Here is a 25971-nt window from a genome sequence, read left to right on the forward strand (position 1 = left end):
GTCCCAGCTGATGATGATCACAGTGTGAAAAGTTACCCACCATTATCTTTGTAGAAAGACAGAATTCACCAGCAATGCAGCCAGAGAGTTGGTGGAAGTTTTAAGTTTCCAATGAATTTAACATATGCATTCACATGCTAGTGTTCAAGGCCTATATGCCTTTCATGGGGCTTCTTCCTCCTTTCTTTTTCCAAAAGGGCAAGAGGGGCCACTATAGAATGCTCAGGTGCCTTCCCAGGAGGCCCTCTACACAGTAGAAGGGATTAAATCTTTGCATGTCCTTTTGAAATTGCTGCCAGACATTCAAAGAATTAATTTGTAAGTTTGTTTGGAATAATTGTACATTATGCTGTTGTAATTCTAAAATATCTAGAGATGTGTTACCTTTGTCTCCAAGCACCAAAAAGATCATTTTTTATTGACACCCAAGGATGTGAGGTATTATTGTAAGTAATGGTGGTAACACAAATCTGGGAAAAATTAGAATGACATTTTAGAATAATATCATGTAAGGATATTCTTTGCTCTAGGCCATGGTAATTCCATTTCAAACTGGCTGCCAATTTCTTTTCTTTTCTTTTTAAAAAAATGTATTTTATTGATTTTCCACAGAGAGGAAGGAAGAGGGATAGAGAGCTAGAAATGTCAACGAGAGAGAAACATCTACCAGCTGCCTCCTGCACACCCCCTGCCGGGGTTGTGCCTGCAACCAATGTACATGCCCTTGTCCTTGACCAGAATCCAACCTGGGACGATGCTCTATCCACTGAGCCAAACCAGTTTCAGCCAATTTCTTTTTCTATAGACAGGTCTTAGTTACATTTTCTACACCTCTCCCAGGAGCAAGTAGTGATAGTCCCTTCCTTTGGTGTCCACATAAGCCAGAAACCTCTCTTTAATTTTATACACAAAGGAGCAATAGTTTGATTTTGTGTCATACAAAAGAGAAGCTGGGTGGAGACCCCTGTGTAATTATACTTCCTTGCCTCACTCATGGTCCTCCTGGAAGACCAAAGTGTTTGGTATCATTGGCGATTACATTAGGCGGGGGATCAGCCCACATAAGGGCTCTTACCCAGGAAGGGCCAGGAACACAAGTCCAAAATACTTCCCCATTTGCCCCAGGTAATATTACTGTACACCTGATGACTGTTAGCCTGGCAAGAAAGATGTTCTCAGGCATTCTTGGGGTTCTGGTTACCTCACAATTTCTTTTTTATTTTTTAAACTAGAGGCCCGGTGCATGAAATTCGTGCATGGGGTGGAGTGTCCCTCAGCTCAGCCTGCACCCTCTCTAATCTGGGAAACCTCTCACAATCCAGGACTGCTGGCTCCCAACTGTTCACCTGCCTGCCTTCCTGATTTCCCCTAACCGCTTTTGTCTGCCAGCCTGATTACCCCCTAACCACTCCCATGCCAGCCTGTTTGCCTCCAACTGCTCCCCTGCCAGCCTGTTTGCCTCCAACTTCCCTCCTCTGTTGGCCTGGTCACCCCTAACTGCCTTCCCCTGCAGAGTTGATCATCCCCTACTGCCCTCCCTTGAAGGCCTGGTCCCTCTCAACAGACTTCCTTTGCAGGCCTGGTGCCTCCCAACTGCCCTACCCTGTTGGCCATCTTGTGGTGGCCATCTTGTGTCCACATGGGGGCAGCCATCTTGTGTGTTGGAATGATGGTCAACCTGCATATTACTCTTTTATTAGATAGGATAGAGGCCTGGTTCATGGGTGGAGGTCAGCTGGTTTGTCCTGAAGTGTGTCCCAGATCAGGGTGGGTGTTCCCTTGGGGCATGAGGTGGCCTGGGTGAGGGGCCTGAGGTGTTTTGCAGGCAAGCCAGGCCCCTGGTAATCCAAGTGGAGGCCCTGATATCTGGGGTTTATTTATCTTCTACAATTGAAACTTTGTAGTCTGGAGCAAAGCCAAGCCTGTTGCTTCCTCCGTGGTGGCAGCCATTTCTGTTGGAATTTACTTATCTTCTATAATTGAAACTTTGTGGCCTTAAGCAGAGGCCTGAGCTGGCCAGGGTGTGCAGAAAGCTTGGCTTCCTCCATTGCCGGGGCAACCCTAGACTCCTTCTCTTCCAGCTCCGTGGCTGCCGCCATTTCTGTTGGAATTTATTTACCTTCTGTTATTGAACTTTGTACCCTTGAGTGGAGGCCTGGGCCTGCCACTGTGTGTGGAAATCTTGGCTTCCTCCATTGCCAGGGAAACCCAAGCTTCTCTCCTGCTCTCTATGACCGCAGCCATCTTGGTTAGGGTTAATTTGTAATCTTGCTCTGATTGCCTGGTGGGTGTGGCTGGTGGGTATAGCAGAGGATGGTTAATTTGCATATTACTCTTTAATTAGATAGGATTTTTAATTTTTATTTTTATTATTATTATTTTTTACATGTGTCCTTATTCCCCCAATACCCCCATTCTCCACTCATGCCCCACCCCTCTGTTGTCTGTGTCCATTGATTAGGCTCATTGCATATACACAGTCCCTTGGTTGATCTCTCCCCCTTTCTCCCACCAACTCCCTCCTTTCCTGAGGTTTGAGCTTCTGACTTATGTTTCTCAGTCTCTGGATCTGTTCTTGTTCACCAGTCTATGCTATTCATTATATTCTGTATATTATTCTTTATTTCAGTCAGTGTAGGCTTAATTTCTGATTGGTTCTTTTTCATATCCTTGAGGATTTCACTATATTTCTCAGATGTTTCTAGAATATTCTTGAGTAACCTTATAACTATGGTTTTGAACTCTATATATCCAGTAGTTTGCTATCCTCCATTTCTTTCATTTGTGACCTGTTTCTTTTGGCTGCTTCCCTGTGTTAATAGAGTGGCTTTGTGTGCTGGGTGTCCTATAGGGCCCAGTGGCTCAGCCTCCCTAATTACCTGAGGTGGGCATGCTTGGTGCACTCCTTTGTGGGCTGTGTGCACAGTCTATAGTTAAGCCTTGATTGCTGTTGGTATCACTGGGAGAAATTGACCGCCAGGCCAATTGGCTGTGAGAACCAATTGTGTCTACAATGAGAGAACTTCTGTGCTGAAGACACCCTTATAGTGCGGGCCTTGTTTCAGTGGGGCTTTGGCACTCACTGAGTCTGCTCCATGAGTGTGTCTCTTTTGGATGTAAAGTGTTGTAATCCAGATGATCTCACTCTGACCACTGGATACACTGGGTACAGTGGCAGTCAGCCACTGCCTGAGGCCATCTAGCAGGAGCTACAGAGAGATCTTCAATTTCTCCTCTTTGTTTGGGTTTTGGAGGTGTCCAGATGAGGCCCAGGTGTGAAGCAATGCAAGCTATTGTGGTGTCTTGGGCCTTCTTTTGGAAGCTCTGGGGCTCTTTGAGCCAGCTACAGCTTGTTAGGTTTTAGATTGCAAATGGCCAGGCCATTCATATGCAAAAGCCTTTGGGCACAGCTTGTGGGGGTTGTAAATTGGGTGGGGGCAGGGTCTCAGGGAATCACCAGGGGGGAGCAAATAGCAATGGCTTCCCATCAGCCCTGACAGGAAGAGGCCCCTGGGTCTCTGTATCCAGAGGCACCGTGCAGAAGCAATGAAGCTGCAAGCACCTCTGAGAGAAAGCCAACCTCAGGTTCTAGCCCGATGCCAGATAGTCCAGTTTCTTTCAGTTTGAGTCTGGGTCCCCAGAGTCTCCCCCCAAACTGGAGTTCAGAGCAGTCAGAAGCTTGTATCTCTCTCCTGATTGGAAAAGACATCACTTATGCAGTTGCTAGCCCCTTTTTGTCATGACTCTGTACCTCCACACTTCCACACCTCCACACCTCCTACCAGACTCAATACACTTTTCTCTTTCCTTTCGTTGTAGAATTTCCACTCAGCCAGCCTTCCTATGGTTCCGGATAATATTCGTCTCGTCTTTTAGTTGTAGTTTTGATGTGGTTGTGTGCCGCAGCAAGTTCAGGTGTTTACCTATGCCGCCATCTTTGTGATGTTATTGTCCCCACTTCATATATGAGAATGCTGGGGCTCTGTCTATATGGAACTAAGATACATGGGAATGGAGCTATTGGAAGCATGAAGCTATTTGTGCTTTTATGTGACTTGGGAGGAGGTGGTCATAGTAGACCAGAAGAAGTTGGCTGGATCACAGCACACCCTAACTTTCCTTGACTCTTTAAATGATTTAAAATGGGGTCTTAGTTCCTGAGCTACGCTCACACTGGAGCATGCCTATGACTGTGGGTTGGGGAAATAAGTGCCTTTTTCCTCTGAAGCAGGAAGTAACACATGGTGTATGATCTTGACCAGGAAGGCAAAAGAGGCCCCAACCCAGCCCTGTGGTGGGTGAACAGCCAAGGAGACGAAGTGAAGTGGAGTTTCAGAGAGCTGACAGACTTCACCTGCCGTGCAGCCAACGTCTTCACGCAGACCTGTGGCCTGCAGCAGGGAGACCGTCTCGCCTTGATTCTGCCTCGAGTGCCTGAGTGGTGGCTGGTGACCATGGGCTGCATCCGAACAGGTCAGTGACTCAGAGAGGCCCATAGAGACCTAGGGATGTCCTAGAGCCAACTGGTCCAGGAACACCAGCTGCTTTCTCTTCCCCTACATTCTTTCTTCTTCACAGTCTTTCTCTTTCTCAGATTCCCTCACATATTGGTACCCCTTATCCCTCACTCTCTCCCTCACCCTCACATGCACTCAAATGCAGTCATACACATACACAAACACATACACACACAAACACACACACAAACACATGCACACACACACACACACACACACGCACACACACTTGCTTTTTTTCATTATTGATTAAATTATTTCATATGTGTTCTTATCCCCTTTTTAACACCCCACCAAACCTCCTGCTCATGCCTTCATCCCACTGGTGTCTATGTCCATTGGCTATGCTTATATGCATTCATACAAGTCCTTTGGTTGATCTCTACCCCTTACCTGCATCCTCCCCTAACTTCCCTCTGAGGATTGATGGTCTGATGGATGCTTCTCTTTCTCTGGATCTGTTTTTGTTCATCAATTTATGTTGTTCATTAATTCTGCAAATGAGTGAGATCATGTGATATTTATCTTTCTGGGACTGACTTATTTCACTTAGCATGATACTCTCCAGTTGCATCTATGCTGTTGCAAGTGGTAAGAGTTCCTTCTTCTTCTTTTTTTTTTAAATATATTTTATTGATTTTTAACATAGAGGAAGAGAGAGGGATAGAGAGTCAGAAACATCCATGAAAGAGAAACATTGACCAGCTGCCTCCTGCACACTCACTGCTGGGGATGTGCCTGCAACCAATGTACATGCCCTTGACTAGAATCAAACCCAGGACCTTTCAGTCCACAGGCTGATGCTCTATCCACTGAGCCAAACCGGTTTGGGCCCTTCTTTTTTATAGCAGCATAGTATTCCATTGCGTAGATGTACCACCATTTTTAATCCACTCATCTGGTGATGGGCACTTAAGCTATTTCCAAAGCTTAGCTACTGTAAATTGTGCTGCTATGAACATAGGGGTGCATATATCCTTTGTGATTGGTGTTTCTGATTTCTTGGGATATATTCTTAGAAGTGGGATTACTGGCTCAAATGGAAGCTCCATTTCTAATTTTTTTTAGGAAACTCCATACTGTATTCCACGGTGGATGCACCAGTCTGTATTCAAACCAGACAGTGGGAAGGATTTCTTTTTCTCTACATCCTGGCTAGCAATTGTGGTTTGTTGATTTGTTGATGATAGCCATTCTGACAGTTGTGAAATGGTATCTCATTGTAATTTTGATTTGCATCTCTTGGATGATTAGTGACTTTGAGCATGTTTTCATATGTCTCTTGGCTTTATGTATGTCTCTTTTGAAAACTGTCTATTTAGGTTCTTTGCCCATTTTTTAAATTGGATTTTTATTTTCCTTTTGTTACTTAGATGAGTTCCCTATAAATTTTGAAGATTAAACCCTTATTGGATATAACATTGGCAAATATGTTCTCCCAAGCAATGAGCTCTCTTGTTGTTTTGTTGATGGTTTCTTTTGTTGTGCAGAAGCTTTTTATTTTGATATAGTCTCATTTGTTTACTTTCTCCTTAGTTACCATTGCCCTAGGAGCTGTATTAGTAAAGATATTGCTACTACATAGGTCTGCTATTTTGCTGCCTATGGATTCTTCTAAGATTTTTATGGTTTCCCATCTTATATTTAAGTTCTTTATTCATTTTGAGTTTATTTTTGTATATGGTGTAAGTTGTTGGTCTAGTTTCATTTTTTTGTATGTGTCTGTCCAAGTATCCCAACACCATTTATTGAAGAGACTGTCTTTTAAAAAATATAATAAATCTTTATTGTTCAGATTATTACAGGTGTTCCTCTTTCCCCCCCCTCATAATTTCCTTGCACCTGATTCTCCACCTTACCCCATGCCCTTACCCCCTCCATGGTCTTTATCCATAGATGTAAGATTTTTTGTCCAATCTCTTCCTGCACCCCTCAGACCTCTTTCCCCCTGAGAATCGTAGGTCCACTCTCTTCTACATCCCTGATTCTATTATATTTACAGTCCATTCTGTTCTTCAGATTTTTTATTCACTTGATTTTTAGATTCACTTGTTAGTAGATATGTATTTGATGTTTTTTGTTGTTCATAATTTTTACCTTTGCCTTTTTCTTCTTCTTCCTCTTCTTAAATAATACCCTTCACATTTCATGTAATCCTGGTTTGCTGGTGATGAACTCCTTTAGCTTTTTCTTCTCTGAAGCTCTGTATCTGACCTTCAATTCTGAATGATAGCTTTGCTGGGTAGAGTAATCTTGGTTGTAGGTTCTTGCTGTTCATCATTTTGAATATTTCTTGCCACTCCCTTCTGGCCTGCATAATTTCTGTTGAAAAATAAGCTGACAGTCATATGGATACTCCCTTGTAGGTACTAGCTATTTTTCTCTTGCTGCTTTCAAGATTCTCTCTTTGTCTTTTGCCCTTGGCATTTTAATTATGATATGTGTTGGTGTGGTCCTCTTTAGATTCCTCTTGTTTGGGGTTCTGTGCACTCCCTTAACTATTTCTTTTACCAAGTGGGGAAAGTTTTCTGTCATTATTTATTTCAATAGGCCTTCAATATCCTGCTCTCTCTCTTCTTCTGGCACCCCAGAAATCTGGATGTTGGTACGCTTACACTATCCTCACACTTTTGGATTCTTCTTTCTTTCTGCTTCTCTGGCTGGGTGTTTTTGTTTGTTTGTTTGTTTGTTTTTTTGTTTCTTCATATTCCAGATCTTTGGTCTGACTCTTGGTGTATGTTGATCTATAGTTGAGTTTCTGTATATTCTTTTTTAAAATATATTTTATTGATTTTTTTATAGAGAGGAAAAGAGGGGGACAGAGAGTTAGAAACATCAATGAGAGAGAATCATCGATTAGCTGCCTCTTGCACACCCCCCACTGGGGACATGCCCACAACCAAGGTACATGCCCCTGACTGGAATCAAACCCGGGACCTTTCAGTCAACAGGCCGATGCTCTATCCTCTGAGCCAAATGGGTTTCGGCTGAGTTTCTGTATATTCTTTATTTCAGACAGTGTATGCTTTATTTTTGACTGGTCATTTTTTTTTTCAATCTCATTAAGGTCCTTAAAGGTCTCTTCAAGTTTCTCAGTGGTTTTTAGAAGATTCTTTAGTAATCTTATAAATGTGATTCTGAACTCTGTGTCATCCAGTAGTTTACTTTCCTCCATCTCTTCCATTCATAACTTGCTTCTGTGTCTCTGCATTTTGGCTGCCTCCCTGTGTTGATGGAGTGGCTTTGTGTGGTAGGTGACCTATAAGGGCCAGTAGCTCAGCTTCCCCAATCATCCGAGCTGGTTGCTCTTGGTACACCCCTTTGTGGGCTGAGTCTTGGTGTAGTTAAGCCTTGATTGCTGTTGGTGCACTGGGAGGAACTGACCCCAGGCCAATTGGCTGTGAGGACCCGCTGTGTCTGTAATGGAGAACTGCTGCGCTGGAGACACACTTATGGTGCAGGTCTTGTTTCAGTGGGACTTTGGTGCTCACTGATTCTGCCTCCCAAATGTGTCACTTATGGATGTGAGGAGTTGAAATCTGGTGACTCACACTGACCATTAGGTGCACTTGTTTCTGGTTCTCCAATGGGGTGCAGTTCAGCTACTGTCTGAGGTCACCTTGCAGGAGCTACAGTAAGAACCACAGTCCTCTCCTCCCTGCTTGGAGCTTGGAGGCTTTGGAGCTGTCTGCACCAGGTTGCAAGTTTGCTAGGATAAACTGAAATAGAGAAGGCCATTCATATACAAAATCCACTGCTTGGAGATTGGGTGTGTTTGTAGATTGTGCGGGACGCAGTTTCAGGGCATCACTAGGCTAGGGTGTGGCAAACATCGATGGTTACCAGTCAGCCGTCTCTGCCTCTCCAACTGTGCCCCCCACGTCTCGCACCCCAGCACAGCAAACAATTATTCTTGCACACTGCTCTGCAAGCAAGCCACCCTCACCTTCCGATCTGATGGCAGAAAGTATAGCTTCTCTTCAGAAACTGGATTTCAGAGAGATTGAGAGCTTGTCTCTCTTCGGGTTGAAGAAAGCAACACCTGCAGCCAGCCAGGATCTGCCACCAGCCTGGGTCACGTGTGCACACCCCCGTACCTCAGTTTTTTCTGTGCTTGTGCCCTGAATGCTCTTTTCTCTTTCAGTCTAGTTGCAGAGCTTCCACTCAGGCAGCTTTCCCTTGGTTCTGGGTGGTAGATGTTTTGTCTTTTAGTTGTAGTTTAGAAATTGTGCATGGCAGCAGTTTAGGTGTGTTTACCTATGCTGCCATCTTGGATCTTTCTCCTGATGCCACACACTTTCTCTTGCACAGTCTCAAACATTATTGCTTTTTTTAAATTCATCAACTGTTAACCTTTTGCCATATTGCAGCTCCCCACTGAGTTAGTAAAGAATCAGTTGCAGACATTGTGACACCCATAAAGAGCATGTAAATACCCATAAACCCTGGATTCCAGACATTTCCTTCACATCACCGCAGCTTATCAAACAAGAAGTCTGACATTAGTATAATATATATTATTATACCTAATAGCTATCCATAGTCAACATTTCCCAATTGTCTTAATAAAGCGCTTGACAACCATTCCTTTTTTTCTTTAAGTCCAAAATCCAATTGAGGTTCATGCATTAACTTAGTTGTCATTTCTTCCCAGTCTCCTGTAACCTAGAAGGGTTCTCTATCCTTTTCCACATGGCAATGACATTTTGAAGTGTCGAAGCCAATTGCTTTTCAGGAAGCGCACCCAAACGTGTATTTCTGACTCTTGCTTCATGATTATATTCATCTTAAAACATCTTAGCAGGAGTGCTGGGAGGACATGTTGTGTCTTTGTTGGCACATCACATGAGGGGTCTATGCAATTGCTTTGTCTTCCATCAGTGACATTGTTTATCTCGTCAGAAGGGTGGTAGTCAACTGTGCCAAGGCACCTTTTCTGTTCCTGACCAGTAAGAAGTCTGTGGGGTAACACTTATGAGACTAGTGAATATCCTGTTCCCTCACTGACTTTCACCCCATGGTTTGAGTGTCTACTGATGATTCTTGACTGAGTTGAATATGATTATGTTGGTTTTACAAGAGAATTTTCTGTTTATAACACTCCCTCTAGTTTCATTAGTTAGCATTCTTCTGTAGAGCCTTTCCTCTTCCTTTTAACTGCCTATCTATCTATCTATATACCTATCTAATTTAAATCAGTATGGGACTTGTGAATTTTTTTTTAATCACTTCAGTCGAATCACATGTTTACACAACAGTCTGTTCGTGCTCTTGCTTATATATTATGCCTCTCTTTTTTCTACATAAAATAATTGACTAATCCATCTAGTTCCTGCAGAATCAAACATTAATAGCAAGAGCAGAGGAAACATAAAGAAGCCATGTGAGCCAAAACCGGTTTGGCTCAGCGGTAGAGCGTCAGTCTGTGGATTGAAAGGTCCCGGGTTCAATTCCTGTCAAGGGCATGTATGTTGTTTGCGGGCACATCCCTGGTATGGGGCGTGCAAGAGACAATGGTCGATGTTTCTCTCTCATTGACGTTTCTAGCTCTCTATCTCTCTCCCTTCCTCTCTGTAAAAAATCAATAAAATATATTTTTTTTAAAAAAGCCATGTGACCTGAGATGGCCCATGAGAAATCCAAGATGATTTCTGGGAACAGTATAACTAAAGAGGAGTAGAAGCAGAGAAAGGGAATTCCAAGAACAGGATTGGCACATGCAAAGGCTTACAGTCAGGAGTTACCTATGTGAATGGCCATTTTGAAACAGAGAATAGAGGTATGAGAGAGATAGATGGAGCCTGGGCAGCGTCTTCAGTGTCAGAATGGAGAGCATGGTGTTTTTCTGGAGTGAGGACATTGGTATTAAGAGAAGTGAAGGTGAATGAGGTAGGCAGGCAGGCTAACTGGCCATCTCAGAAGTGATTAAGGAAAATTGAGTTTATTTAAGGAAAACAGCACTGAGCCAAGGGGATGATAGTGCACCCAGGAGCAGGAGTTCCATCCTTAGATGCTGTCACAGTGGGAATCTATTGTCCTCAGTGGGTTTAGTGGCTGAGTTGGTGGGGATGGAATACAGGTGTGTGATCAGGTGTCTTCAGGACAGTTTCACTTCCTTATATGATCTGATTCCTGGTGTCCAGAAGCATTTCCTGGTTTTTGTTCTCCTGTGGCGGAAAACTTACAAATGGCTGTCAAGAATTTAGGAGGAGGATCCAAGATGGCTGCTCGGGTAGACACCTAACAGCAGCAGCACACAACAATTTCAATAGAATACAACTAAAATGTAGAGTGGACATCGCCCAGAGCTACAGGTAGTCGACTGACTGAAAATTCTACAACAAGAAGGAAAGAGAAAACCAGAAGGAAAATCAGAGGAGCTGAAAAAAAGCCTAAAGTACGGAGACATGCTGTGTGCTCGCACGCACACGCGCGCGGAGAGGTCGCAGCCGGAGAGGAGGAGAGGGCTGGGTGCTGCCTGGTGTTCCCTAGCAGGAAGGAAATAAAACCCCCAGCCTGGGCTGAACCCCCGAACCGGCAGCGCTGACCTCCAGTTATGAGCCAGACCCTGGGGACCCAGGCTCCTGCGGGGTAGACGGGGCTGTGAGGCGGAATCCCAGGGGAGCAGCGAAAAGCAGGGCCCCCGGAGTCACGGGCACATTGCGCGCAGAGGACTGAATGTTGACTCTGATGCTGGATTACCCTAGCGTGAAGAAACAAAGCCTCCGGCGGCGCTGAGCCTCAGTCCGGACTGCTCTGAACCCCAGTCCTGGACCAGACCCTGGGGACCCAGGTTCGGGCAGGGGGAGACGGGGCTATGAGGCGGAATCCCGGGGGAGTGGCGAAAAGCGGAGCCGCCAGAGTCGCGCACACTGCGCGCAGAGGACAGTCTGTTGACTCTGATCCTAGACTCCCCTAGCGGGAAGGAGGAAAAAAAAAGCTCCAGACTGGAGGAATGCGACAGGGAGCAGGAGCCCCTGCCGGACACCAGCCAGCCGGGCGCAGGCAGGGAGCCGGGCGACAGGGCCCGGGGGGGGGGGGTGCCCCCAAGCCATCGACCTCTGAGCCCGGGCAACGGAGCCAAGGCTGGGTGCTGCTTCCTGGGCGGTGCTGACCCCGGCAACAGGCTGGAGCAGCGCTGGAGTCCGCGGAGAACAAAGGGGTGCCACAGGCCAACCTGCTGAGCTCCCAGGACAAGGAGGAAGAAACAAAAGTTCTCAATGTGAAGAAATCAAGTGAGAGCAAAAGATAGTAAAATTACTTAAGAAAGAATACAAAGAAGATCTTGAAAATTCAAAGACTAAGTCAGAACTCAACTCACCAGCCAACATTGCAACATAAATGCGTTTAAAAAAAAAAAAAAGGACAGAATGTTGGAACAACGGTGGCCAGGCCTAGAGTGCCCAGTCACAAAGCAATGGCAACCGGGCCCAGAGCAGCAACGGCCAGGCCCCAGAGCAGCAGCAGCCAGAACCAGAGCAACAACAGCCAGCACTGGAGCAGCCAGACCTGGGGCAGTGGCAGCCAGGCCTGAGGCGGAGGCAGCCAAGCCCAGGGAGGCCAATCCAGGAACACCCAGACCCGGAGTGGCCGAGCCCGGATAAGCCAGGCCCAGAGCAGCCGGGTCTGGTGTGGCCAGGCCCGGAGCAGCGGCTGCCAGGCTGGGAGCGGCCAGGCCCGGGGCAGCCAGGTCTGGTGTGGCCAGGCCCGGAGCAGCGGCTGCCAGGCTGGGAGCGGCCAGGCCCAGAGCAGCCGGGTCTAGTGCGGCCAGGCCCGGAGCAGCAGCAGCCAGGTCCAGAGCAACTAGATCGGGAGCGGTGGTGACCAGACCCGGAGCAGCTGGTTGTGGAATGAACCAGAGCAACAGAGGCCAGGCCTGGAGCAGCCAGGCCCGGAACAGCTCGCTCCTCGCCTGCCCCTGCCCCACGGCTGCCTCTCAGACATGGCTGGAAACTTTTGTGGGAACTTGAGGGTCTGCTGAATCAAGTGATGAAGGCTTAGATCTGGATGTGTTGAGTTATTATAGTATAGTGCTGGGGTGTTGATCTGTGAGTGCCTTGGGTGGGGCCTGGATGAGGCTGGTTAACCTATTTGGAAATGTCTTTTGTGTGAAATGTATCATTGGGCATGTGGAGGTATTATTGATATGAGAAAATGCTAAGTAACTGATTTACTATCTGAAAAGGGATTTACTATCGGGGAAAGGGAGGGAGGAAGAGACTGAACATAAACTGCACCTATGGATGAGGACAATGGGGGATGGGGAGGGGGCAGGGGGTGGGGTGGGAACCTGGTGGAGGGGGGAAGAAATGAGGAAACTTTGTAACAATATGAACAATAAAGATTGATTAAAAAAAAAAGAATTTTATTACCTTCTAGTCCTAACAATAGGAAATGTGGATGGAAACACAGATTATAATATGGAAGTTCCAGGGCAAGGCAACTGGTGGGGAGATTAGAATCCAATAGGTGCACACAAATACTTGAACTAATTATTGTTGACAGCTGATGAAAGGGAGGGAATGTAGAAAAGCTCAAGGGACAATGTGGTTAATTTGGACATGAGGGCTGAAGGAAAGAAAGGATTCCCAATGACACAGAAATGACAGAAGCGAGTGGAGGAGAAAAGTGGGGGCTGGGATGCAGCTATTCCTGATGTCAGAGATTCTGTCTTCCTTGCATCTGTGCTCCCAGATCCTATGTACACTCTTGCAAAGTAGGATCCACCTGTCTACTGGCTGCACCCATCTAGAGTAGAAAAGTTTAGGGCAAGTGTTTCAAATTGTAATGTGCATGGGAATTATTTGGAGGTCCTGTTAAAAGGCAGATTCTGGCCCTGCTACCTTGGCTCAGTGGTTGTACATTGACCTATGAACCAAAGGTCATGGTTCAATTTCCAATTGGAGCACATGCCTGAGTTGTAGACTAGATCCCCAATGTGGGTGTGCAGGAGGCAGCCAATCAATGATTCTCTCTCATCACTGATGTTTCTATCTGTCTCTCCTTCTCCCTTCCTCTCTGAAATCAATGTATTTTAAACAAAATTTTAAAAAATGAATGTTCTGATTGGGTAGGTTTGGGTGTGGTGTGGTGGTGCTGAGACTGGGGTCTTGGGTAGCAAGAGGTTAGGGGATTTCTATGCAGATCAGCCAGACCTGAAGCATATGGTTGTGAAAGAGAAAAATGAAACAATTTCTTTCTCACCCCCAGGGATTGTCTTCATGCCAGGGACAACCCAGATGAAGGCCAAGGACATTCTCTATAGACTGAAGGAGTCTAATGCCAAGAGCATCGTGACCACAGATGCCCTTGCCCCAGAAGTGGACTCTGTGGCTTCTCAGTGTCCCGCTCTGAAAACAAAGCTCCTTGTGTCTGACCACAGCCGTGAGGGGTGGCTGGACTTTCGATCTCTGATTAAGTGAGTTTCTGGTCTGATGGAGGTGCTCTCTGAGGAATAGTGGGAGAAGGCCATGCACACCAAGACAGACAGCTGGTGGTGGTAGGAAGCTCATCAGGCCTGGCTCCAGAAACCTCTTCCCAGCTATGTCCCTGACCTGCTGGGTGACCCTGGGCTACTTCCTTCCCCTCTCTGAGCCAAGGTTGCTTCATCTGTAATATCAGGACATTGCACGTCTGTGCTTCTCTCCCTAAAGTTTGGTCACCCCTGGGATGTGAAAGGAGGTGTACTGTGAGGATTACTGTGTTTCAAGCTTCTTGTAGGTAGGAGTCTAAGACACTATCCTATGTAATAAAGAGGGAATATGGTAATTAACCCTCACACCCTCACAAAGATGACGGCACCCACAGCCTGTAAGGAGGGAATATGCTAATTGTCTGCCCTACCCTCAAAGTTGGCAGTGCCCACCACCCCAAAATGGCAGTGTGCAGTCCCCTCAGCCCTGCCATGTTGGCAGGTGTGTGACACTGCAGGGCCCACCACCTGGTGAGTCCAGCTGCTCCACATGGCTGTGTCCAGAACCCCCCAGTTCCCTCAGTCCCTCAGCCACCCAGGGCCGGTACAAGGTGCAGGCAAGCCTCAGATGGCGGCTGCCCAGCTGCCCAGGGCCAGGCCAAGGTGCAGGTAAGTCTTTTATGGTGATTACCCAGCTGCCCAGAACTGCCCAAAGCTCAGGTAACTTGGGATGGCTGAGGCTTGTGCTGCCGGCAGTGGCAGCAGCACAGGTGTGATGGAGGTATAACCTTCCCCAGATCACTGGCTCACCTCCTCCTCCTGAGGGCTCCCAGACTGTGAAAGGGGGAAGGCCAGGCTGAAGGAACCCACTCTCCCATCCAGTGCATGGATTTTCATGCATCGGGCCTCTGGTTCATATATAAATATAAATACATGTATGTGAATAAGTTGAATGAGAAGTTATAATGGGTCCTTAAGGTGAAAGTTGAGACTAAACAAAAATGAGGATGTGACTGGCAGGGGCTTTTGGGAGCAAAAATCTCCCAGGTGTAGGTGCCCTTAGAAAGTTAGGAAAATGCCAGGAGGTCAGAGAGACCCTCTACCTCCAATCCTTTAGTTCTGTGAGCCTTTAGGTGTTTTTTACACTGTCCATCTAAGAAATGCCCAAACTTGCAGGAAACTTTTATGAGTTTATTTGAGCCAAACTGACAACATACTAGTATGCAGGGAAGAAAGACCTCAGATGCTCTGGAGGAAAGCTGATTTGTATCTTCTTTCATGCATCTGAAATTCAGGAGGGGACGCAAGAAAGATTAAGGTGGGAAAAGCCAGGTGGGATGTGATTACAGGATAGTTAAGGTTCTCTACTCCCTTGAGGGGATATTACTTTCTGTATTTCAAGGTTTTGTTAACCTAGATGCACAAGAACTATGGACAGGCTAGCTTACGGCAAAGATAAACCTTTCAAAAGAGAAGCTCTGTGTCAGGGGCCTGCCTCCCGCCATGCCCTGCCAGACAGGGATTTATGATCAGATCACCTGTGAGCTTAGTTCACAGACCCCCGTTCCATTAGCAGCTCAAACCTTGCTGAGTGTCTTTTCTTTGTCTCTTTTGTTTTCTGAGGTAACACTGGTTTATAACTGGGTTTGTTTTCTTTAAGGAACCCTTCTGTTTTTAAAGTAAAATGTTATTCAACCCCAAAAGGGAAACACAGTGACGTCACACCTTGTGGTGGACTCTAAGGTTCAGAGTGGGGGCTCTTCCTCCAGGGGGCGTGCCCTCACCTCCCCCTGCACTACCTTTGTCTCTCTCTCCTCAACGCCAAGGGCCCTTCTTCTGTCTGAACTTGTTTGCTGAGCCAATGCAGCCCTCTGGCTCATCTCTACTACCTCTATGTCTTCTAGATAAACTTTCTTTTATAATTTGAATAAACAAAGTCAGAGAGTTAAACAAACAAAAACTTAAAAAAATAATACTGTTGCCAAGCCCTCCTGGCTCAGTGGTTGAGCTTCGACCTATGAAGCAGGAGGTCGAGGCTCCATTCCTGGTCAGGGCACTGGCCCCGGCTGCAGGCTAGACCCAAGGTGGGGGGCGGGGCATGCAGGAAGCAGCCAATCAATGATTCTCTCTCATCTTTGATATTTCTACCTCTCTCTATCTCTCCCTTCCTTTCTGAAATCAATAAAACATATTTTTAAAAAAGAGCACTGTTGAAAAATCCCTTAAATTGCCCAGAGTCAGGACTGTACCATTTCCCAGCAAAAGCCAGTGTTCCCTCAAGCATTTGGATGATCTGCAGTTTATTTGATCAACACAGGAAGCTCACAAGCACAATCATCGCTGGCCAGCCCCTAGAGACTGAGTGTAGCTGCTCCCAGGAATCAAGGCCAAGTGATTCTTTCTTTTTTCACTCTCACTCTCCCTCACTTCCTCATCTCCTTTCCCCTCCCCCACTTAGCACCAAGGTTATGGAGTGAAATTCCTGTAAAGTTAGTTTGTATGAAAGCAAGCTTAGCAGTGTGACTAAGAGGACAGTCTATGCAGCACACTGGGTTTGAACCTGGCTCTGCCAATTGCTGGTTGTAGGTCTTCAGGGAAGTTACCTAACCTCTTTGAGCCTCAGTTTTCTCATCCCCAAAGGGAGCATGACAAGTTAGGCATAATTACCTCTTGGGATTGCTCTGAAGATTGAATAAGTTCTTACTTGTAATTCGTTTACTAGTAGTGCATTTTCAGAAACAGTAAGTTTTATAATATTTCAATGTTTGTTAAATTATAAAATACTCGGCTGTGTTTTCCTATTCTTTAAATGAAGAAATGTCAGTGTTCTTACCCAAGTCACCCATAAACTCTGTTTGATGCTTCAGACTTGGAGACCAGTTTTCCCTCTAGTGTTGCAAAACCCCAGTTTTCTGCACTGGCCAGGTAGTTCAGTTGGTTAGAGTCCCAAGGTTGTGGGTTTGATCTCTGGTCAGGGCACATACAAGAATCAACCAATGAATGCATAAATATGTGGAAGAACAAATTCATGTTTCTCTCTTTCTCTCTCTGTCTCTGTCTCTATCTCTCTTCCTTCTTTCCTCCCTCCCTCTTTCTCCTTTCCTCTCTAAAATCTATACAAGAAAACCAGGTTTTTTACTTTGAGCCTCATGTTGCTTCTTTGGCTTACCCTGAGGGTGGAGCCAGGAGACTTGACTTCTCTCCTTTTGTGTTCAATCCCTTTGTAGATCAGCATCCCCAGATCACACCTGCATTAAGTCAAAGACCACGGACCCAATGGTCATCTTCTTCACCAGTGGCACCACTGGCTTCCCCAAGATGGCAAAACACAGCCATGGACTTGCCTTGCGACACTCCTTCCCTTCCTGGTAGGAAAGAGGGCACCGACTTAGAGGCTGGGTCACACTCTGAGGCAAGGAGTGTGTGTGAGTGTGTGTGTGTGTGTGTGTGTGTGTGTGTGTGTGTTGGGAAAGGTGTTCCAAGTAGAACCAAGTCCATCCTGCTTCTCCTTTCTGCTCACTTTGGTTCAGACCACTGGGGGTCTCAAAGGTGAAGGTCTGGACTTCTCAGTGTGTGTTAACAGAAGCCTCCCAATGACAAGGGGATCCTGCCTGAGCACCTTCACAGGTGTGGAGGGAACATGGGTGGAGGCAGCAGGCATTCTGCAAGCTGCACAAATGACAAGCCATGTGTCTTTGTCATTGGTTCTAGGTTTGGTGGGAGGAGGACAGAAAGTTCTAGCCATACGGAGGTTGAGTTTCTCAATCATGAGTCATTAGGGGGAAGTTATACCTGGAACCAAGTCACTGCCATTAACCTAAAATAAATAATTGTAGAGGCTGAAGAAATAGCCATGGGTTAATCATTTAATCAATATTAAACCATCTTCTTCCTCCTATTTCTTCCTCCCCAACTAGTAATATATATTTTGTACCTTATTAAGCAGACCAGGAAGTAGAGATGATGTCTTGTGGACACTGGATATCTGTTCTAATAATAAAACTTTATTAGCAAAATCCTGAAGGAATTGAGGTGGAAAGAATGGGGGGGTGGGTTCTGTGTAGTGAGAACAACCCAAGCAAAGGCACAAAGATATTAAAAGTAGCATTACAGAGATTTGCTGCTCAGGGTGTCCGGGAGGCACAGATGGGAGTAGCTGAGAAAGTGAGTGGGGCCCAGAGCACACAGGGTCATGGGGACTTTGGTGTAGAGATTGGGAAAACAGTGGGCAGAATTGAAAGGCTGTGAACAAAGGAGAGACCTAATCAAATGTGTATTTTGAAAAGATCACTGTGGCTGCAGGGTGGAGAATGGCTGGGGAAATAACAGATTTAGAAAGACCTGTTAGAGGGTCTTAGAATAATTTTGGTGCAAGATGGTGGTGGCTTGGCCAAGGTGCTGGGGACAGGAAGGAAGTTAAGAAGTCTGAGATTTTAGGAGATAGAATGGGAGGGTGTGCTGGCTAGATGTGGGGGTTGGGAGGAGCTGGAGAGTGAAGGTGGACTCCTGGGTTTTGAGCTTGGACAGTAATGACATTCACTGAAACACAGCGAGCACTGGAGAAGAATCAGTCCAGAAAGGCAGGAGAGATTAGGATGCTCTGGGTTTGAGATGCCAGAGAGACAACCCAGAAGAGATGCCCAGTGGGCAGTTGGGTCTGCTGCTCAGAACAGAGGTCCCTAGCTTGTAATTTCCTGTGGGTGAGGCACAGCCCTAAGAGATGGGAAGAGAGGGTGTGAATGGCTCTCCAGGCCCCTCCCTACTAACAGAGAGCTCTTCAAAGCCATAGCTTGCTAAGGGACGAGTTGAGTTTTTCTCAAGGAGTTCTGCACACAGAGGTCCCTCAGAAGCAGTAACAGTAAGTGGAGAAATGCTTCATTCCTAGTTGAGTAGCCACTAGATTCAATTTTTTGTCTCTCCATCTACCAGCTGTTTCTGTTATTGTTTTTTATTATTATTATTTTTAAATATATTTTATTGACTTTTTTACAGAAAGGAAGGGAGAGGGATAGAGAGTTAGAAACATCGATGAGAGAGAATCATCAATCAGCTGCCTCTTGCACACCCCCTACTGGGGATGTGCCCTCAACCAAGGTACATGCCCTTGACCGGAATCGAACCTGGGACCTTTCAATCTGCAGGCCGACGCTCTATCCACTGAGCCAAACCGGTTTTGGCTGTTTCTGTTATTTTTAAATTTTTATTTTATTTTTATTTTTGTTAATCTTTACCCAAGGATATTTCCCTCATTGATTATAATTATTTTTTATTATATTTTTAATGGGAGACAGTGCAGGACTCAAAGTTGCACTTTTTAAAATTATATTTAATTGGTTTCTAAGAAGAAGGGAAAAGGGATAGAAACATCAATGATTAGAGATTGTGCCCACAACCCAGGCATGTGCCTTGACCGGGAATGCAACTGTGCTTACAAAGATGAGGCCACTGTATTTTGGAGTTAGCAGGAAATTACTGAAGCTGAAGCCCGCTGATGTCCTCTGGTGCCTGTCTGATCCAGGCTGGCTTTTGGCTGGCATTGGGACCCTGTTTGAACCATGGACAGCAGGGTCTACAGTCTTCATCCATCATCTGCCCCAGTTTGACCCTAAGGTCATTGTAGAGGTAAGAGCACTAATATCTCAGTGTCAACAAACTCAGGAGAAACTCATGTTTCAGGCTCAAAAGCTGGCCCCTGCAGAGAATAGTGTATGGAAGAAAGCAGCCCATTAGGGTGGTATAACCTGGGCTCTGGGTGTCTCAAAATGTGAGGCGCTGAATCAGTCAGTGAACCATCCAGAATACACATTTTGAGAAATTAAAGCAACCAGCACAATCTCAGGTCTCCTGGCTCCTCCAGGGCCAGGTGGCTGGTGTGTGTGTGTGAACTGACTGAAGTGCTTAAAAAGAGAGCCCTTAGAATGCAATGGTTCCAGGTCCTTTTTACATCTTTAGCAATTGTTAGTGGTAACCTCACCTCTCTGAGCTTGGTCTCCTCACCTATCAGATGGAAGTCTTTTTTTTTTTTTTTTTTTTAATGTATTTTATTGATTTTGTTCAGAGAGAAAGGGAGAGAGATACAGAGTTAGAAACATCAATGAGAGAGAGTCCAGATGGAAGTCTTAATAACTACAACCTCGTAAGGTTGTTGGGAATATTGAGATGATACAGGCAAAGTGTGTAAAGTGCTTAGCCATCAGGCCTGCACCTGAAAACACTCAGGAACTGGCAGCAGTTGCTGTTATGCATACATCATGGCTAAATGTGCTCTCCCAGAAGGCAGATCAGAATTAAAATGGTAATAATTTAAAAAATAGAGTTACCACCACAAGCAACAAAAGAATGGTAATAATTGGACAGTATTTTTCATCTTAACTATAAATATAAAATTTTTCTCTGTTTACCATGTAGACACTCTTTAAATACCCCATCACCCAGTGCTTTGCTGCGCCCTCTGTATTTCGAATGATTCTGCAGCAGAATTTTAGCAGGTATGTAGAAGTGGCTTGTTGTAATCACAATCTTTGGGTAGGAATTTGAGGAGTCTGTTTCACTGTGGTCTTGTTGTCGGTGGGAAACAGGTTCTTGCTTGGGGTTTGAAGGAAAGAGTCCCAAAGATCCATGCATCGGAGATTGCTATGTGTTCAATGTAGTTTAATTGTTGCATAACATCAATAGAGTTCTCCTCTGGGCTTCCCAAGGCCCATCTCTCTCGGCCCTGCCCTGGGAAAAGTCCAATCTCATTTTCTGGGGCCAAGGCAAAGGCCAATGCCTGGAGTCTCTGCTTCATGAGCCTTTGGGCCTGGAAGTTTCCCCCAGGCTCAGGTGCCTGTAGACCTGCATGGTCCTTTGTTCCTGAGCGGGAGGGACAAGAACATATTGGGCAAGTGTGTCCCAGGCAAGAGAGAGATCCAGCATTACCTCTCTGGTTCTCAACCAGGAGCTTTTTCAAAACAACCAGTTAACTTCCCAAGATTCCAGGGGCATGCACTTGGCCACCCCTAGCCAAGAATCTTTTCCCAGGTAAGACTGATAGTCTCTGTGGTCCGACACCTTCCTCTGTGCCATTTTGACTTTACTAGGCAGTTCCTGATCTCCCCCGAGCTCCTTCCCACACACAATCCTGAACCAGAGGAGGGAGAGACAGGTGTTAATCCTTGGGGGGACTATGCCTCCATTTCTTGGGTGTGAAACTGGAGCTTCCTGGTAAGCAAACAGGCCTCTGCTTCCCAGCTGACTGTGCTCAACATTGTCAGCCTCTCCCCTGGCTGTTTCTTTCAATAACCAGCTAAGGATGGTAATGGTCTGACTGTTTCATCTCTGGTTCTTTGACGGCAGTGAGATCTAGTGTGCGTGTGTGTGTGTGTGTGTGTGTGTGTGTGTGTGTGTGTGTGTAATGCTAGTAGAGATAATTACCAGCCAGTCGAATTTGTTTATTAAGCAGAACTAAGATCCAAATGAAACAGTGAGCCTTGCATCATTGTGGGTGTTTTTCTGTTACAGAGATCCCAAACAATCAAACAATGCAGGAGAGTTTGGAGATTCACTTTATTTTTTTTTACAAAATAGGACTTTTCCTTCTCATTTCTTTTTTAAACTTTTTTATTATAAAATAACAAACAGAAAAATACATAAGACATAAATTTGTAGATTAAGAAGTTGTTGAAAATTAAACCAGTATGTAACCACTCATTCAAGTCACAGTAAGAGAACATTGCCAGCCCCAGTGACCTCCTCAGACCTCTCCAACTCCCCTAAATTAACTCCCTATCTTGACTTTTATGGTGTTCACTCATTTGTGTGTGTGTGTGTGTGTGTGTGTGTGTGTGTTTCTTTCTCCACGCACCCCCCACACACACACCCCAGTTTACCTCCTAAGGAAATATCAATCTCTTTTACTTGCTTGTGAACTTTGTAATTATATGCTCTAATATGCAGCTTCTTTTCCAATGTTATATTTCTAATGTGAGCCCACGTTGCCTTATATTGCTATAGCTAACTTTTATTGCCGTATAATATCCCATTTTATGATAAGTCCATTTTTATTTTTTTTTATTTTCATTTAAGGGCTATTGATGACTGGCACTGTTTTTGCACATTCACCCTGTACACATAAGCTCTCACTATGTGGGGTCTTTCAGGAGAAATTGCTGAGTCACACTGACACCGCATCCTACCCCCTATTTTCCAAGTTTCCAATCACTGTGTGCGCCCACAAGCAGGGAGGCAGGGTTCCCTTGTTCCCCATCTTTGGCAACATTTGTTCCTGTCAGAGTCTTTCATTTTCACCTATCTTATGGGTGTAGTGTTACTTTGCTATAACTTTATTTTGTATTTCCCCGTGTTTGTAGATTAATTCTGAGCTAAACTGCAATCTTGTCTTTGAACCTAATGCACACTTATACATATTTTAGAGACTCTAAAATGGAAATGGCTGCTTCAAAAATCAGACCCAATAACTTTTAGACACAGAGTTAAAATGTCAAGGACTTGAACAACTACCCTTACGAAGCTAACTCTGAAATACAACTTGCTTTTATTCATGAAGCCTCCATCCCAGCATGCCCTTGGAGTCTGCCTCTATCTGTATGTCAAAGCTCTGTGACAGCCACTTTTTGCAACATTCCTCAGATGATGAACTTGGTCAAACCCAGTAACAATCCAATCAGGGCATCACTAATGACTCCACTGGAGACTCTGCTAAGTTTACCTACTTTGGAGAAAACTCCAGATGGGGGAGGAAGATGCCCCCAATGAAACCAGCCCCCTTGTCCACCACTCCTGGCTGTGTAACAGGAGACGTGTTGGGGGGAAGGGGGAAGGAGGGGAGCCAGATGTCTTCTCTGAAGCTCTGTGGACACCTTGTCTCCCCAAACCTCAGGTTCCCCACTCTGGAGCATTGCTCTACTGCTGGAGAGGCCGTGCTGCCAGAGGAGCAAGAGAAGTGGAGAGAACGGACGGGCCTTCTGCTCCACCAGCTCTACGGACAGTCGGAAACGGTAGGTGGACAGGCCGCACAGGGCCACCCAGCCCAGCAGAGCAGCTGAATCTGCCAGAGAGTGTGCACAGGCCCCACTGTGTGCACAGGCCCCACTGTGTGCACAGCCAGCAGAGGGCAGCTCTGGAGTTCCAGGCTGATTGGCCCCAAATCAGTTTGCAGACAAACAATTCACACAGACTCTTCCAGTTGTGCTGACAACTATTGGACAAAACCTTCCATAGGGGTCTGAGGACAGGGCTACGTCCCTGGGATCAGGGAGCTGGGAGGAGCAATGGCAATGGAGGCCCCTCCTGCCTCACGGAGGCCCCGCTTGTGAGTGCTGCCCATGCCACCCTCCCTCCCTCTAGCAGCAGCCACAGGGCCAGGCAAGAGCGGGCCCCAAAGCTCATCTCTGGGTGTGGATGAGGGCAGCACACACCTGTGACAGTGGGACATGAGCAGGAGGGGAGGTGGGAGCACAGGCATCACACACACACAAACACACACACAGTGTGACCCCCTAGGGCACATGTGTCAAACACAAGGCCCGCGGGCCAAATCCGTCCCGCCAGGCCTTGCAATGTGGCCCGCACCGCGCTGTCATCACTGCACTCCGCTGCGTTTCCATCACAATGACAGTTTATGACTGTTCAGTAAACCATTCGGCCCTTGATTTAGGCTGGATTTTAGATTTTGGCCCCTTCTCTGATTGAGTTCGACACCCCTACCCTAGGGTATCAGTGAGCACGCAGTGGGCAGGCCGTGCAGCCTGCTGTGTTGTCTGGACCCCCAGGGGCTTCAGTGTTAGGAGGAGGGGCTGCCTCTCTCCGGAAGCATCCTCACCCCCCTGATGCCAATACAGCCACTCGCCCACCTCCCACCATCCCGTCAGCTCACAGAGTCACCCCTCTCAGGACCTGTAGGGCGGGATCTCTTGATCTTAATTCACATATTTGTCTGACAGTGTGTTGATTTTGAATAAATTGCTTTATTTTAGTCAGTGAAGTGGTCTGCTTCCAGGCCTGAGAAATGAGAGGGCTCTAGGCCTGACCCTGCATGGCTCACAGTTCACTGTTGGACGAGGAGACGCGCTCCCTACACTCATAACCCCACCCCTTAGTGTGGACTGCTTGAGCCACAGAATACTCCCTCCTGGCTGCATGGAGCCTCATTGCTCAAAGCTCTTGCAACCCGCTCACTCACCTGTGGGTGTTGGCACGTCCTGAAGTGTGAGCAGCAGCTTGGAGAGGCAGACCTTCCTCTGCCAGGAGCTCAGGTCTCAGTTCCTCTCAGCATCGCCAGTGGCAGCATGAAGCCCACAGGCATACCGTGGAGCCTGCCAGAAGCTCGACTTCCCTGTCTCCCAAATGGGAATGGAATGCTGCCCCTGCGGGTGGTGGCGAGGGGAGTGGAAGGGAATGTGAAGCCCCGGAGTTACCCAGCCTGCACCCCCCCCAGGGCCAGCCCGCTGACAGCACTGATGTGGGGGGTCGTGGGCCAGGTGTCAGGGGTGCAGAGCAGAAGGGACATCTCTAAGCTCAGACACTGCGTATCTGTGGAGGGAAACATGCCCAAACGTCAGTATAAGGCCTGTTGGTGACAACAGAAATGCAGGGGAAATGCCACCGAAGGAGGATCGCCCGGGACTTCACCTGGGGACTGAGTCTGGGCTGGTTGCCATAGGAGCCAGGTGAGCTCACTGGTGCACAGCCTAAGTGATTTCAGCGCAGCCCCGGGGGGCAGAGGAGACAGGGTTCTGTCAGGTTCAGTCTTGAGTAAGTGTTGGTCAAATGGACACAGGTCTGGCATGCAGTGGGCACTCCCCCACCCAACACACACCCACAGCCCCAAGCTCAGCTCTTTGCTCCTCTCTTGGCCTCCACCTGGGAACCCTGTGGCCCTGGCAGCCGGCACTGGCCCAGTGCATGTCACATGTCGGGCGCCGTGACTGTCTGCTGAAGAGCTGGGTCAATGCCCTGAGCCCAGCGCGCAGAGCTCCCAGCTCCCCCACAGGCTCTAAGAGCAGTGTGTGTGAGCGGGGTGCTGTGAACCATTGTTGCTGCTCTGTGATCGGCCTGAAGCCATTGACAACTGGTCTTCTCTTCCTTTTGTGCACAGGGAATCACATGCGGCACTGCCCGGGGGGCACAGGTCAAGACCGGTTCCATGGGGAAAGCCATCCCGCCCTTCGACGTCCAGGTTTGGTCCTAAAGGCGTGGCCAGGGAGCACTGAGGGCTCAGCTGGGATCAACCCCGTGTGACACCAGGCGGCAGAAGAGCCGGGTCCCCGTCCGAGTTGTCCCTCCTCCTCTCCTAGTTCCCCTCTGGTTTCCTGGGAGAGTCAGTACTGTGGGCATCAGTGCAGCTCACCGTGCCAGCCGAGGCCACGCACACAGCCGTGGCACACAAGACCTGGGGGTGCCCGGCAGCTCTCTCCACCCTCCAGCTTTTAGCTTGTCCTGACCCCTGTTTTCTAGCTTGAAGACACTTGCGATGTCCACACCAGGAAACAAACACGCCCATGACTTGCTGATTTCAAAGACTTGACAGCTTCATTCTGTTTCCTGACAGGGATCTCCCCATGGTCCCCATTGGTGTCACACGCATAAACCAGGCAGAGCTGAGGGGGCGGGGGAAAAGCAGGGGAGGCAGGAGGGCTGGGAGCCAGCCCTGCAAGGGGCCTCACAGACCTCTTGCTCCAGATCATCGACGACAAAGGCAACATCCTGCCGCCCAACACTGAGGGCAACCTTGGCATCAGGATGAAGCCCACCAAGCCCATCGGCCTGTTCATGTTGTATGAGGTGAGGGCGCCCCGCCTGCTGCTCCCTGGGCCGAGCACCCCTGCAGCGATAAGGGAGGCACCCAACTCTGCATCCTGAGACTCCTCCCATCTCCCGTTACGTGCTCCAGTTCAGTGAAGGCAGGTCTAGTTCACGCAAAGCTCACAGCCTTTCCTCTCCTGACCCACGTGGCACTGGTGCGGTGGAGAAGCCTGGCTTCGGAATCCTCGGACTTGGGGGCTGATTAAGAATGCAGGCTTCGACTGGGTTCACATCCTACTC

The 25971-nt window shown here is 47.2% G+C and overlaps 1 protein-coding gene across 4 annotated transcripts in view; it reads left to right on the forward strand.

Moving 5' to 3' along the window:
- The window catches only part of LOC118704872 (acyl-coenzyme A synthetase ACSM1, mitochondrial), a 45811-nt gene that overhangs the window by 1304 nt on the left and 18536 nt on the right, over positions 1-25971 (forward strand). For 2 of the 4 annotated variants that reach the window (XM_036412923.2, XM_036412922.2), the window contains exons 3-10: positions 4263-4473; positions 13728-13935; positions 17157-17297; positions 19392-19551; positions 20338-20417; positions 22802-22925; positions 25025-25105; positions 25609-25710. In XM_036412923.2, the coding sequence (XP_036268816.1) occupies positions 4263-4473; positions 13728-13935; positions 17157-17297; positions 19392-19551; positions 20338-20417; positions 22802-22925; positions 25025-25105; positions 25609-25710 (1107 nt within the window). The remainder of the gene's footprint in view (positions 1-4262; positions 4474-13727; positions 13936-17156; positions 17298-19391; positions 19552-20337; positions 20418-22801; positions 22926-25024; positions 25106-25608; positions 25711-25971) is intronic. The other 2 variants (XM_036412924.2, XM_045572471.1) reach the window with 2 other exon arrangements.

Source organism: Pipistrellus kuhlii, unplaced genomic scaffold (genome assembly GCF_014108245.1).
Source record: "Pipistrellus kuhlii isolate mPipKuh1 unplaced genomic scaffold, mPipKuh1.p scaffold_m20_p_48, whole genome shotgun sequence".
Taxonomy (NCBI): domain Eukaryota; kingdom Metazoa; phylum Chordata; class Mammalia; order Chiroptera; family Vespertilionidae; genus Pipistrellus; species Pipistrellus kuhlii.